This window comes from Xiphophorus hellerii, chromosome 1, assembly GCF_003331165.1.
Source record: "Xiphophorus hellerii strain 12219 chromosome 1, Xiphophorus_hellerii-4.1, whole genome shotgun sequence".
Classification (NCBI taxonomy): domain Eukaryota; kingdom Metazoa; phylum Chordata; class Actinopteri; order Cyprinodontiformes; family Poeciliidae; genus Xiphophorus; species Xiphophorus hellerii.
The window spans coordinates 31,433,720-31,449,327 of NC_045672.1; the positions used below are offsets into that span (position 1 = coordinate 31,433,720).

Here is a 15,608-nt window from a genome sequence, read left to right on the forward strand (position 1 = left end):
TTAAATTTTTTCCAAGAGTTATTGTAAGTAGTAATGGCTGTTGGCAGAGCTCTCGTAGCTGTCTGTATTACAGTGAATTTGAAGAAGCCTCTGACTGAAGACACACTGTCCAAACCAAGGACAACTGTTTGTCTAATAAAAGCAATATTCCTCCAGAAAGGCAGGAATTTAAATTTGAAAAAGAAAGTACAGTCACTCCAACATGCAGCGCAATTCTAAAAAGGATGCTTACATGAAATAAAATAAAATAAATATCTGTCATACATGTGTACTGGGTTCTGGTTTATTACCAACATAAACAAGATTCCTGGAAAGAATGAAATGATTTATCGACCTGCTTTCAGGAGCTCTTTGTCCTTGATCCTCACCTTCTGCTTACAAATTAACCAACTTATTGCTGCTGTAACACCGCTAAGCAAACATACAAAACACTGATTTCTATTTAGAGTTTAAAATAACAGTTTATTGACCGAGAAGAAGAGAGGAAAGGAAAGCGAGTAATTGAGCCTAATCATTGCAGAGCTGCAGCCAGCATGCTGTCCGCCCTTGTGACAGTTTCATTATCAGGGCTGGTATGCAACACAAGAGTCGTTTCCCCTAATGATGCCCCTGCCTTCCACACCTCAGGACAAGTGAGTGTGGCTGACATGACTGTGGCGAGGCAGCGACAGGGAGGACAGATCGTTTGGCCACGTTGGTTGGGTGTGGCAGCCAATCACAGGGACGCGCTCAACTCCTGCCCCGGCGGCTGAAACCTGAAAGAAGATTTACTTCATGATGGCTTTTTTTGTTTGATTTACTGTTGGGTTGCAGTTTATTCAACCTTCAAGCTTCTTCTCCCCAGTGGGAGAAAACCCAGAGGAGGAACCAAACTTGCTGAAAGGAATGTTTATCCTTTTCTGGTTTGGGTGCAGCTTTGCAGTGGCGCAGTCATAAAAACTGTTGTTTTCATGGGGCTTTGTGCATGAATGGTTCTCTCTGGGTACTCCAGGTTCCTCCCAAAGTCCACAAGAATACAAGCCGATGTGACTGGCAGACATTTTGGGAGTCGGGGCCTCAAGTGGAAAAAAATGGGGAACCTTTGTAGTTGATTGAACCTCCTGCATAATTTGCATTCACTCACAAGAAAATAACATACGTGCCACTTGTTTTGTTTCTATGTTTGAAATATGCAAACCTTTATGTGTTAGTGATACCTACAAACACCTACGAAGCAACTGGACCTGGTGGGTCCAGGAACATCAACTCCAAACAATAACGCATTTTTAAGTGCTGTAAAGAAAACAGGATGACATCCAGATCTATGATGGTGTTTATAGGCACCAACTACAAACCACTGAACCATTGTGAATAATAAAAAAAAATCAGTGCAACGGTCCTGACACCACATGCTGCTCATTCAGCCAAGCAAATTTCTGTAGCGAGGCACCCATGTTCTAGTTACGGACTTAGCTGAGGGGAAAAGGTGTGTGTGTGTGTGGGTGTGTGTGTGTGTGTGTGTGTGTGTGGAACAGGGGAACTCTGCAGATGATTTACCTGAGTAATAGTTATGAGGTTTAAATGTTGGTTTATCAAACTAATTGCTTTAGCGTTGAGTAACAGCACTCTCCTTGTTCAATGCTTCCAAGACGTCAGAGTTGGGGGTCAGGTAGTATTTTGGTTCTCCTGGATCGTTAGGATGTTTGGTTCCTGGTTTCTGTCTGGCTAGCGGAGCCTCCAGGTTCTGCCTGGGAGCGGTCAGCTCACAGTCACTGTGGGTTCACTGACATTTGGGTTGGTTGGGCAGTGACAGTGAACCTGGGCTTGGTGTTGGTTCTCCCTGACTTTGTAGTGAAGGTGATGCAGCCTAAACCTTACGGACATATCCTGGTCAAAGATAACACCAGGTTCTTTACGTTATTACCGGAAGCCAACTGACTGAGAACTGACCCCTGTGGTACTCCACAAGTAACGCCTGAGCAGGAAGAAGATCATCGTTACCAACATCTACCTCATGTTTCAGTGTTCTCTTTGTATTTTTCATTGGACAACCATTGCCAGGAAGGAAGGTGTTCCACTGTTACATGTTTTCTTTATTTGTGGATATTATTTCTTTCTGTGGTTCAGTGAGTCCCAAAGCCTGAGAAATGTCAGGAATGGGGAGGAAATGGAGGAAGATCTTCTGTGGTAATCCCTAAAAGGAGCAGCTGAAAGGAGGGATCTATCTTACTGTAAGAGGTCACTCACCTGACGCTGACTCATTGTGACACATTGCTGCTTTATGGCACTGTGTCACATATTCACTCCGGTGACAACGATCCCATCATGACTATGAAACATCGCTGGACAGTTTCAGATTAGACTCCAGGTCTGCTCTCTGTGAGGTTGGAATAATACAAACAGGAAACAAGGAAACAATGAGCCGATTCATCCCATCAACTGCATTCCAGCACTTCCTCCTTTCAGCAGATTTTCTCCTCATAATACGGAAACACAGGCTGCTCTGAGGCGTCTCATGAAATGCAGAACATTTTGTACATCCAAGTGATTATCAGTGTTTTCTCCTGTTGTTTGTGCCACAGCCATCCAACACAAACAACAATTCAACATGTAACTGCACTTGAGGGAGTTGGGATCATGCCGTAATTGTTTTCATTCCTGTGCAAAAACTGCAGGCCAAACAAACCGAAATGTCACATCTTGACCTTGCTTTTAAAACGGATGAATGACTCGTTCAGCTGGGTTTCATGGAGAAATAATCAGCAATGTTCCTACAAATTTAAAATTTGGAACAATTTCCTCTATATTCTACTCAAATCTTAGGTTATCCCTGATGTTTTCTGGATGTCTGGAGCCTGTTACAAACACAGTCCATAATTCTTAAGCTGAATGTATGAAGAATCATAAGCTTTGACAGAAATGTACCAGCATTTTCCCCAAAGAGTCATCAGTGTAGTTTGGTCTAAAAATGAAGTGAAAGGTTTTCCATGTCTTTAGATTTTAAAGGCCTCCAGAAAAGCCAGTGTACCACTGATCAGGTCCACTTTAAGCTGAAGTGGACCTGATCAGTCTGGTGAAAGATTATCGGATAGTTTACCTTTTGACTGGCAGGTTCAGGTCCTTCAGAAAAGGTCTGGTGGCTAAAGATCTGGCTAAGGTTTCTAGGTTGTAACTTGTTTGTTGGCTGAAAAGACGTGTTTGTAAATTTTTCATGAGCCTCCACTGTCACAGTTTATTCATTTCCGTGTCTAGGTAATGATTGGCAAACATTTTCCAAAAATAGCATGAGTCCAAGTTTAGAAAGAGAAGATTAGAGGGCGGTTTGGTGCTGGAGCAACAGGCAGTGCATTTATATTTGAAGGTGAAGATAAAGTGAAACACGACTCTGAGCTGTAATCTTTATCTCTTAACTCTGAATTCAGTGGACAATGCCTGAAATCTCAGACTGTGCAAATAACTCTGCATGTACATTTGCACATGCAGAGGTCATGTGAAGAGAGAAAAATGGAAATCTCACAATATAACGGTAAATTTACAAAGATTATAGTAAGCTGCATTAATGCAATGAAGAACAAATACAGCAATGTACTTGGATGCCTAAAATCCTAAAGAGAACAAAAAGCAGAAATACAATTGAAACATTTAATATTTCTATGAAGGATGATTTATTTATATATCTTTCAGAGCATTTCAGAAAACATGCAAAAGATTGTCAAGATTGGAGTCGAAACCTTGCAGCACCAATGCCATGTAACTTCCCTATGGACCAGCGCCAGTGGTCACTGGAACAATCTGCCTGAAAGAGACTCCAGGAGATTCCAGGAACAACCTCAGAGACTTTATTCTGGGAAACACAGTCCTAGGAAAAGCTGAGAAACGGCACAGAATTATTTCGCACACAGTTTTATTTTTAGATTATGGCTTTGATGCTAACTAATCTCTTGACAATTGGTCCCATATTGCCTATGGACTCATCGCATCGTGACGTCACGAGAGGAAGATCCCGTCCTTCCCCCTGCTGGAGGGCAAAAAGCTGCTCGCCGACGATGACTAGCATTAGTTTTAGCTTTTACGTTATCAACATAACGCGCCAAATTTTAAAGGTACACCTTGATATATAAAAGAAAAAGAGACGCTACTATTTGTCAAAACTAGGACAACTAGATAACAAGGGCAAGAAAAAGTTTTAATTAGGAAAGAAATTACAAGCAAGAGGGAAGTAGGTCAGTTATGCTAGCTTGACTTTGACAACCACAACATCTAGATGTGCTGCAGAATGTTTTGGTCCAATTAAAAAATAATAAATAAAAAAAAAGACGACCTAAACACCAACTCTGACAGGTCACTAGGGCAGGTATTTAAATTAACCAATCACTGCAGTGTTAGCTTAGCTAATAGCAGCCGCAGAGATCACTTCTTAATCTTAACTGTTTGCTGTAGAACAGCGATGCATTCTGGGTACAGAATAAAGGTCGTTTGCTGCATCAGGGGATCACTGGTGGAAAAAGTGAGAGGAAATGCAAGTGCTTTGTAAACAGTCTTCAAAATAAGAGCATGAATATAAACATCTAACTGCTTAAATGATTTTTAACAGTAGAAAACCAAAACTTCAACAAAGATGTCAAACATTTTTCAACTGAAAGTTTACAAAACAGCCACTTAACTGAGTGCCTTAGGATTTATCTGAAAAAATTAATTTGGAGGAAGCTGAGAGAGCTAAATGTCTTCAAAGTTAGTTGAAATGCTGGATGAAAAATTTGTGCTACCATTAGCTGATTAGCATAAGTGTGCCCTCCACTTTATTGCATTATTTACTTAAGTTTATTTCTTTCTTGAAGTTTGTCCACCTAATGTATAGACAACATATTCTGAAAATGATGTGGCATTACAAGGAAAGAAAAAACGTAAAAATGTCCATTTTAATTATAAAATTTTGTGAGTATTTATGCAACCCATGTTTACTGTTTATTTGTAATAAAAATGTGTGTGTGGTCTAAACAGAGATCAAGAGCTAGCTGGTATAGCTGCATGCATTATGTGGAAAATGATCTCTGAACAGTTAAACACAAACAGGAAGTGCTCCACTAAAATATCATATAAACAAACTAACCGAAACAGCAAAAAGAGGAGCAAATTAATAATGTGTGTGACAGTGGGACCTTCATCTCTCAGAGTCCAGTTTAAGTTCAGCAGCTAATGTGCAGCTGTGACCCTCACAGAGTGGAGAGCCAGAGTCTTCAGTCACGTTGTGGCAGCTTCAGAGAGACCGAACACCTCCGAGAGTCAGGTTAGGCTCCAGCATGCAGCACCATTAGTCACACCTCATTAATTTTCCTCCGGATCGCATGGTGACGAAATCAGGTCGGTATAAAGGCGGCACCTGCAGCGCCGGAGACCCAGAGGAGAGCGGCAGCAGCAACGAGAGTCATCACAGACAGGAACGACTGAAAACCGCCACAGGAAGAAGAAAATGCAGCCAAATTTCTCAGTTTGCTGTTTTTCTCTGCTGTTCATTAATTTCATAGGAGCTAAACCCATTTCTGACATACAGGTAAGTTCAGCTGGAGTGGATATCATCCCGACCGATGTGTCCAACAAATTAAATCAGTGTTGCTGACTTGTTTGCTTGCAGAAATCACTCATTTTAAGGCCGTTTCCTTTTTCCCAGAGTTTGCAGCAGCTTTTGGAGAATGAAATCATCAACTTTCCCCTCTCCTCTGAGGAGGCGCAGGTGGAGGAGAGCGACTTCGGCTCAGACAGGTCTGTGCTTGGCGCTGTGGGGCAGCGGGAGCCGTGGAGCACCGTCGACCGCCGCAGCGCCGCGCCGCTGGCCAAAGACGACGTGCTGGCGCGTTTCCTCAAAGACATCATGACCACCTCCAAGCGTTCGTGGAGTCGATACAAGAAAGGCGGTTTGAGGAGCTGCTTCGGGGTCCGCCTGGAGCGGATCGGCTCCTTCAGCGGACTGGGATGCTGAGGTACGAAACCGGCATGAAATTTCTTTCATCTTTTTTAAAAAAAAAATCACAACATATATCCTGCAGTTTCAAAAATGCATCATAATTATATTACATAATAGCAGGTCTGTCACTATAACAACATTCTGCTGAAAGATAAATTGTTCCAGAAGTTATTCTGATAAACGACAATATTATTTTGAGACCATTTTCAAGTAATATAATGCTGCCACCATAACACAAGAACAGATTGTCAAAGATCAATGAACTTTAAATTCTAATGACCATTTAACACTGGAACTACAAGACATTTTACATATCCAAAATAAATAAAACAACCAATAAAATGAATTATGAAGTATCTGTAAACTAAATTGTCCTTCAAAAACACCAGACTGAACCTTTTATTAACCTGTCTTAGGCAGAAAAAGAGAAAAACTATAAATCATGCAAATCTAAATTATTGAGTTTGTTTTAATTTAACAAGCGATTAATTGATTTATAACATAATTACAGTTTGTTTTTAACTTTCTCCATAGGTTTATTCGACATATATTTATAGGTTTAGACACAATCCTGCAAAGTACAAGGTTGCAAGCTTGACTGTTTTTTTTTTTTTTGAGTTTGGAAAAGTTAAATTTGAAGCTTTGTTTGTGTCCGTTCTGTTTTTAAAGTGTTTTTGTGTCGACAGGTCCGTTCTCCCGGAGACGTTGCAGAACGCCGCAGCAGTTACTGCTCTCACCCAACACAGATTTATTCCCTTTCATTGTGTTTTCTAAAATGAAAGCTGCTGAATTCTAATTTATTGTTTGTGTATTTATTATTTATCTTTCTATTGGATACAGTCAAGTTGCCTTGTGATATTCTGTATTGGAGTAAAATAATTATTTTGCATATAAATGTTGATTCGTTGGTTATTTGTGGGGACAGCTATATGCAGCATTATGCAGGACTCGGCACAAATAAAGAGTTTTAATTAGATTTATTTTAATAATCATCAGATCTTATTAACTCATCTGAAGCTGAGGGAGACTCTGATCACACTGACAACATAACAAACCAGAAATAATCCAAAATGAACCCGATTATGAAAGACGAACCTTCATGTCAGTTACTAACGTGACAGACTGAAATATAATAACAGAGAAATAATAAACGCTCTGTTTAGTTGGTACAGGTGATGATAACTACTCTCATAGTTTCTATTTTTGATCAGATTCATTAAAAAAGAGCAAATAACTACAAAAATTAAAATCAACACATATTAGTGGATAAGAATATTCCAAATCAAAGCCTGACTAAACATCTAAAATATGAAGATGTTAACATTTGTTGATGTTAAATGGCAGAAGCAGAGGTTAGTAATATTTGTTTTGTTTAATGTAGGCAGGAGAAAGGAAATCCAGTAGTTTTCTCAATAATTAACTATTTTAAAGACAGCTGTAGTTTTGGAATTGATGCGATGTTTGTGACGTTAATTGATTATTAGCATTAATTAGCAGATATCTAACAATGTAATCTGTAATATTCCTTAACTACCTAATGTCGCTACTTTGCTTCATTCCTGAATTCACACCAACTGCAGGTAAAATATTAAAATAATTTCTAATAAATTTAGCATCAGACTGACAGAAGAAACATGAATAATATATTTTGCAAACATTTTAACTTCAGCTGTTAGAATTAAGTTTATGACTGTAGCAATTGCTACTAAGCAAGCAACAGTGGAAAGGAACATCTTCTCTTTAACAGGTTTAGTGTTAGTGACTAACTGCAGGCTGAGAGAACGAATCCAGTCTGATCTGACACAAACTAAATATTTAGATCCAAAGTATTTAGCTTCTTATTTAAGTTTGGAGCTAAATATTTAATTACAAACTAAACATGTGGCTTGCAAATGAAATATTTAGTTTGAAACGGATATTTTTAAAGTAGAGCATAGCATAATAAAAGCATGACTTTGAAAACTGAATAAAGGTTTCACAGGTTTTTATAAATTATTTCACAAGCATCAACTCATTGATGTTAGAAAAAAAGCATTAGTGAATATTATTTTAGTTTTTTATTACCAAAAAAGTTCCAGATAACAGTTCAAGATTAAACAGTTTGTTGTTTAAAATTATTTTACAACTTAGTTGATGACTGAGCTTTCTTCGTTCCATGACCAGCGACTGTCAGCCGACTGTAGTGAAGCTTATTTCGACTTACAACAAAGTTTTAAAATGCAACCAGAAAAAGGTTTAAAGTGCGAAGTGAGAACCATTCCACATTAAAACTGTATTTCTCACTCATCATGAAGAAGTAACTGAAGTAGCGGTTGAACATTGATCTGAACAGACTTCAAAAAATAACATGAGCTGCTGCAAATGAATGGTTGGAGTAAATCGGTGCAGCGTTTAGAGGTGGTTGGATGTTTACATACAGACAAATAAATGTATGAATCCAGGGGAATATTTGGAAACAGAAAGTGTATGAATCTTACAGGGAAAACATGTTCCCAAAAGACCAGGGAACATTTCTGTGAGAAACGTGAAAAACACTAAGAAAAAATGGTAGATGTGTCTTTTTATTTGGTGTATGTAAATATCTGGTTTACAACGTTTACACTGGAACATGAAGAAGGATGCAAACAGATGTGCGATACAACCGTACATCTTTGAAAAGCAGAAGTGGAACCTCCTGCACAATCAATAAGAATGCAGAAAGTGGTTTCTGGATGGTAAGTCAACAATAAAACTCTTGTCTTTTCCAGCAGCCATTGTACAGTGCATACAGCAGGAAAACCAGCTGACCAAACAGGCTAGAGCTGGGGTTGCTAGGTAACGGGTGGTTTCTGCTGATTTGTGATGTTACATTCAGAAGGTTTTTGAAACGACTCATTTCCAGACATCAAAAAACATCTGGGTGGGTTGTTTTAAGATCTTGGCTGGTTTTAGAAGCAGTAGAGACTCAAATGGAAGGACAAAAACTTGCAAAATTAAAATTTTTCATAATTATACACCCAAATCTGTGATTCCACACTGTAGATAGATGCTAATCTTCCAAGGAGTGAACATCTCAGCAACTTCTCTACAAAGTCAGATCAATGCTAAACAAACAAGACTTCTTGAACAAAGTCTCTTGGAAAAATTAGACCAAAATAAAGTTACTTAACGCCAATGCATGACTCAATTTTAAGAAAAATCTCAACAAAGCACATCAGCATAAACACCTCCTAACAGGTGTGAAGCACAGAAGTGGAGGGTTGATGATATGGTGTTGCTATGCAGCCAAAGAACCTGAGATATCACAGTCAATGAGTCTGCATACCAAAATACTTTAGCATCAAACGTGAAGCCATCAGTCCAACAGCTGAAGCTTGGCTCCAAACTGGTTCCGAACCAGAACACAACAGTAAAACTACAATAGGATCTCAAAAAGAAAACAATGGCCTAGTCAAAGTCCAGACATCAACCAAATTAAAATTTTGTGGTGGGACTTTCAGAAAATTATGCTGAATCAAACCGCTCTAAACCTCGATGAATTGAAGAAATGTTGGAAAGAAGAATCTAGATTCCAGCACAGAGACGGTCGGATAGAAAACAACTACTGCCAACTTTACTTTAATAAATTGTGAAATTTCTGGGTCGTTTTTGCTCTTTGCTCATGGTAAACACCTTAATACTTTACTACATCCTGATGCATACGACCTAGAAGTAGAAGTGGGGTGTACTTTCTGTATACAATGATTTCAGCCAATAGATTTCAGTTGTCTTTGTTCGAATCCTAAATATTACAGATAAATCCTCAGAAACAATTTTGCTCTTACTGCTGGAGTCACCAAACACATGACAGAGGTCTGTGTTGCTGTGTCATTGATGTTTAATATGTGCCTGCAGTCATGAGTCCATGTACGCAGGAAAAGTACCAGTTTGGTGAATCTGTTACCAAAACATAGACTATGACGTGTGGCCAAGGTAAAGCGGCAAGCACGGACCAAAGCACAACTTTAACCTCTAACTATGTGTGCTCTTCTTGAAAAGGTTTTAATTTTTAAAGTAGTGTTTAAAATAGTCTAATAAATCAAATCTGGATTTGCTTGCTTTTTAGAATAGTTCTTCAGGACGTTTCACTGATTTACCTTCAGTCAGGTGGCTGTGACCAAGACTGACATCATTTCTATCAGTTTCTGATAGACCAAAAAAGAAAACAGCTATGCAATAAACTAATGAAGGTTATCCTGCAATAGTCAGCCCCGCCCTCTCCTCACAACTTCACAGGGCTGCCTACTGACCAGTTCTCCGTCTAACAGGTCCGGAAAATCTCTGAGACCTGGGTATTACCCTAAAAGTACTCTATAAGAGATAATCTATTTAAACTGGTGGCGAAAGTGATTCGTCTAGCTCTAACTACCTCCAATCCAGAAGTTATGACCCTTTACAGTTAAGAAACAATCAGCTGAGTAGCCCTCGCAGCTGCATAATTCCAATAACCACTTCTGTTAACGGTAGCCCACTTTCTAAATCATAACTTGCACTTGGAACCGGCTAGATTATGTTTAGTGACTTAGATGTAAGTCCCAGGGTCATTATTTACTCTCACCAAAGGAAATTATGAAGCCTCCTATTTACTGGAATCATGTACATTAGTTTTACCTTGATTAAAAGAACTGGACAAAGATTAAATGACTCTATTAATTCCAATGTCCACCAACCTCATTAGAATTTTATAGTATAAATTTATTAAGCAAGCTTAAGCAGGGATATGCGACATACAAATCACTAATCAATTGTAAATAGTTCAAAAACAGTGTAATAAGATTTACATGTACAATCATACTACCCTATCTCCTTTCCCTAACTTTTAAGTCGCACGTTCTGAAATGGAATTTCAATGAGCAGATTCAACTCATACCCAGAAGATGGTGGATCTTTTGGCAACAGGAATTTCTTGCGTCCTTGGTTGAGGTCTTTGCCTGGTGTGGAAAAACCCTCCTCAGGAAGGAAGCAAAGCAGAAAGGGTCTGAATCCTTTTGCAAAACCCCTTTCTTTATCCCTGAGGGACCTTTGTCCTTCCTCCAAGTCTTGTTGCAGAGTTTGAAATTGCTGGGTTGAGACGAGACCAACAGTCGAATAAAGAACCAGAGATGGGGCGATGGGACCCAGTCCTTTCTTAGCGGTGTGAAGTCCGAGCTTCCCCGTGGTTCTGAAGTGCGGTCCGTAGCTCAATCTGCTCCTCTTTGAGTTGTCTCTCCTTCTGCGCCGCCGGACTGGGAACAGCTGGTTCCTCTTTTCAGCCCCTTTTTATGCCTCTCTCCACCATGTGTGTGTATGGGGAGGTTTGGTCTACGTGACTTGCTTCACATCTGCTGTTTCTCATGAAAAAGTCCCTACATTTCCCAACCTGTTTTTGCTGACCATAGTGGAAGTTCCCGTACTTCCTCTTTTTCCGTTGCCCCAGCCAAACTCACCGCACCACCCATCCTGTGCGCTTTGGCCATCTGTTCAGAACTGCTTGCGACATTTCCTGTTTCAGGGCTGTACTGCATTCCTCTCTTTTCCTATAACTCACTATTATTTATTATAACTCATTAAACACATTCAACCTGTTTGAATTGATTTCAAATGATTACAACTTCATATTCATTGACAATAAATCACATCTTTTCCTTATTGTTAATCATTAACATAATCATTTCATAGGTAAATCATCACAGATCATTAATCAAAAAATTCTTTGCAGAAAGTTATTGAGTGATTGCTTATACTCATATTATTCAGACTTATTCAACTTAATTAACTTTTAATCAAACTACAAGATTACTTTGTTTCTTCCAAGCCATTATGCACCTTTTTCTGCGTGTGCCTGGAAAGATCTCATACCCTTATGCCAGTTTTCTTGACACTAAGTAATACTTTAATTTTAAAAAGTCAAATTTTGTAAACAACGGTACATCCAAAACTTAAACAGATTTTTTTCTTATTGAAAATTTTAGAAAAATATAAAAACAGGAAAATGTCTCTTCTCAGCAATAAAAACAGGTTTTGGTTCACAACTTCTCTGAAAACGTTTGTTATATTCAACCAAGTTTAATAAATTAATTAAAGTAGATTTAATCACCAAAGTCTGCTTTTGAGTAGGAATTCTTTTACCGTCTCTAAATTTGATTCCAATTTTTGTTGCCACAATTCAATTCAAAATCGATTTTTGATTGAAAACGGTTATTCATTATGATTCCTGCTTCAATCGATATGTGTGCAAAGGAATCTCATGATACTGCAGTCTGTTTTGCGAGGCAGAATGACAAAAACATTGATGTGTCCATTTTTGCATTAATTAAGTTTCAAATATTAACCCATGTTCAGCTTAATCTACTCTCCCCCTCCGGGCAGCGCTCTGTACCGGAAGGAACGGCCTACCTCATTAAAAGCTCCGTTGTCGCTGTGCTCCATGTTCGCGGTGTTCCGTAACTGCGCCATCTTCATTTTCCAAACCTTGAACACGGTGAAACTCGGAAAGCTCCGTCTTTCAAGCACTTCCTTAAAAAACAAAAAACAAAAAGAGTCCAAATGTTTTCCCTGAACGAGGACGGACGCGTCAAATCGCTCTCGGTCTTCTTCTTGTTTTCTGTAATGGCGGATCGTAAACAACTTCAAGCTGAATACCGCCACCTACCGTACAACAGCGTTATGACATCACCATGGACAACAGCGTTATGACGTCACCATGGCCTGGGAATCTCCAAGATGGAGGCCGAGACGCTCTTTTGATTAATCCACGACAAAAATGACAATGTGCCTTTAATAACGGCATAATTGTTACGTGTCCCGTTTTACTTGTAGAATATTGTTTATGTTCGTGCTGATGTCAGTTGGTGAATTTTATTTTGTGTTTGTAATCAAAGATAAATAAGCTTTTTTTTTCTTTTCGATTTGGGGACATTTTCAATCGTTTCTGAATTATAGCAAATGAGAGTTGGGACTCTCATGTGAATTTATTTGTTATTCTGAGTAAAAGTCACGGGATAAACATATTTACTGTAAAAAAATAACTGAAATGCAAAATAGTATGTAGTAATTTAAAAAAAGACTTTGTGTTGTACCTTACACTTTCTTTTGTAGGAAATTATTAATTTAATTTTCAGTTACTCTTTCAGTGCTGTGTAATTAAGGACAGAACCGTTATTACATTGCGTATTTTTGATATATGAAATTCCTTTTTGTTAAAATGATATTTATGGAAAAACAACAGAGCAGATGAGTCTATTTTAGTCGGCTGCAGCGCTAAATAGGTCCACCATCATAGGAAACTCATGACCACATGGTTTCTGGTCTATATTTAGCTATTTGACAACAAGTTCTACAGGTAAAACATGCATATCTATCATACCAAACATTCCTGTGTTTTATTACTCTGATCTAATAGTCAAAACATAGCAAAAAGTAATAATAAATAGTAACTTTCACTGCATATTCACCATCATTTGGCTTATTTTGAAGCATTTTTGTCCAGTTATCAGCACTGGGAGGAAAAATGTTTGTTTTTTTTGGTTCTGAACACTGAAAAAAATACAAAATCTTACCAAGGTTTTTTTTATCTAGTTTTTAGTGAAAATATCTTAGAATAGAAATAAGACAACACTAACATAGAAGCAACTTTTCAGCAAGAAATAGGAGCTTGTTTTAAGTTAATAATTCCTTAATTTTGATGAAGAAGTTCCAGTTCTACTGGCAGATTATGTCACTTATAACATGGGAAAAATGTCTCATGAAATAATCTGTCAATGGAACGAATACTTTTTTCCAATTATTAAGGAATTACTTAAAATAAGTTAAAATATCTCACTTAAAAGTTACTTGTAAGTTAGTTTTGTCTTATCTCAAGCGTATTAAGCTATTTGCATCAGAAACTAGACCCAAAATACTTGGCAAGGTTTTGTGTTTTTGCAGTGAAGGAAATGAGGTCACAGTCTGAACCCCAAAAAAGAATTTGCTTATCTCCATTTGATGACCAGCATGTTGTTTTACCACGTAGACGCCTCGATTTAGCAACTCTGTCATATTATTTTACAACTTCCCGTAGCCTAGTGACAACATCTGAGTCCTGAGTGGACTGTGGGTTGGACTTCTTCCTGAAACAAAGTAGGATATGGAAGCAGCAGCTGTCAGATATCTCAGATATGCTACTTAATAAGGAGCCGTTTCCGACAGCTTTCGTTATCAGAATCAGGTGTCAAGAATGCATAAAGCCTGAGTTCAAATTCCTGGCATTCCTCGGAGTGTCAGGCTCGAGTATAAAGGAGCAGCTGGTGGAGTCCAGCATCCGAACAGCAGCCGAGTCAAAGGCCAACGAGTGGAGATATGAACAGCAGCATCTCTCAGAGAAATATGTTTCTATCTTCCATTCCTCTCTGCGGTTTGCTCCTCATCTTCAATCTGGAGCCCAGCAGCACTTACCCAGTCAGCACCGGCTTCACTGACGCCGATATGGACATCCTGAAGGTGAGTATCCAACGATCCAATTAAGAAAATCACAAAACTAGAGAGGATTAGGCTTCTAAGGTCAATGCTGGTTGTTTCAGGTGCTGCTTCAGAAACTGGAGGAGTCGATTTCAGAGCAGACTGCGGTGGACGAAGGAGTCTCTGAGGACGACGGCCGTGCTAACAGGAGCAACATGGAGGACACGTCCAGCGAGCGGCAGCCTCAAACCGACCCGGACGAGGAGCAAATCAGAGAATTCCTCTCAGCCAAGAACCTGAAGAGCGTCCGCAACGACTCGTCCAAGAGGTCTTCCGGCTGCTTCGGGCGCCGCATGGACAGGATAGGCTCCATGAGTTCCTTGGGCTGCAACACGATTGGCAGATACAGTGAGTTTCACTGCAGAAAACCGCAGGAACACACTGTTCCTCGTTCACACCGAGTCCGTTTCTGTCTCTCAATCTGTTTCTGAACCTGAATCTGTTTTCTTCTTCTCTCCAGATCCAAAGCAAAGATGAAGTCTTACCGTCCAACTGAAGCTGCTCCAAAGTCTGTACCAAAACCTGTTTCCTTTTAAATGTTATTTATTGACTAATATTTACTGTTTATTTCTCTCGCCAATATTTAAAGAATATTTATTGAAAATAGATGTGATGTTGTTCCTTCTGTACTGTTGAATGTCTAATAAATGTTTACATCATCAGAAATGTGTTATTTTTGTCAAAGCGTCACAAGGCTTCAATTCAATTCAAAAATACTTTATTGATCTCAAAAGGAAATGAAATGTTGTAACTCAGTGATGGCTGTTGGCAGGAAAGATCTCCTGTAGCAGTCTGTATTACAACAAATTTGAAAAAGCCTCTGACCGAAGACACTCTTTTTTCCCCCCAAGACAGACTCACCTAATCTCAGGGTGTCCAAAGTGTGGCGCAGGGTCCATTTGTGGCCCTTGAAATTATTTTATTTGGACAACAAGTCAAGAATGGTTAAAATAAAATAAATAAAATAGGAAATGACTGATAACACAAAAATCTGGAATTGACTGTTTTTCTTTTAATAAGGCAACAGATTTCTTGTAAAATAAGAAAAAAATATAATTTTTTATATTTTCAATTTAATTGATTGTGTGGCCCAGAAGTAGTTAAATTTTGCCAGTTTTAATAATGAGGGTTTTTTTTTTTTGTTTTCAGCATAAAGTATGTATTTAGTTGGAAA

The 15,608-nt window shown here is 38.7% G+C and overlaps 2 protein-coding genes across 2 annotated transcripts; both read left to right on the forward strand.

Moving 5' to 3' along the window:
* The first annotated feature begins 5,085 nt into the window (after positions 1-5,085).
* On the forward strand, positions 5,086-6,836 carry nppal (natriuretic peptide A-like). The gene is made up of 3 exons (XM_032566755.1): positions 5,086-5,530; positions 5,648-5,957; positions 6,628-6,836. Exons 1-2 carry the CDS (start codon positions 5,450-5,452, stop codon positions 5,954-5,956), a joined length of 390 nt encoding a protein of 129 aa, XP_032422646.1. The 5' UTR covers positions 5,086-5,449; the 3' UTR covers position 5,957; positions 6,628-6,836.
* A 7,384-nt stretch (positions 6,837-14,220) lies between these two features.
* Positions 14,221-15,096, forward strand: nppb (natriuretic peptide B). The gene is made up of 3 exons (XM_032566712.1): positions 14,221-14,416; positions 14,497-14,782; positions 14,895-15,096. Exons 1-3 carry the CDS (start codon positions 14,276-14,278, stop codon positions 14,909-14,911), a joined length of 444 nt encoding a protein of 147 aa, XP_032422603.1. The 5' UTR covers positions 14,221-14,275; the 3' UTR covers positions 14,912-15,096.
* The last annotated feature ends 512 nt before the right edge of the window (positions 15,097-15,608 follow it).

What these genes read in the sequence shown, in the direction of transcription:
- nppb (XM_032566712.1), top strand. Translation starts at nt 14,276, where the DNA reads ATGAACAGCAGCATCTCTCAGAGAAATATGTTTCTATCTTCCATTCCT. An exon ending in CCGATATGGACATCCTGAAG is followed by an intron (nt 14,417 to 14,496) that starts GTGAGTATCCAA and finishes TGGTTGTTTCAG; the next exon opens with GTGCTGCTTCAGAAACTGGA.
- nppal (XM_032566755.1), top strand. Translation starts at nt 5,450, where the DNA reads ATGCAGCCAAATTTCTCAGTTTGCTGTTTTTCTCTGCTGTTCATTAAT. An exon ending in AACCCATTTCTGACATACAG is followed by an intron (nt 5,531 to 5,647) that starts GTAAGTTCAGCT and finishes CCTTTTTCCCAG; the next exon opens with AGTTTGCAGCAGCTTTTGGA.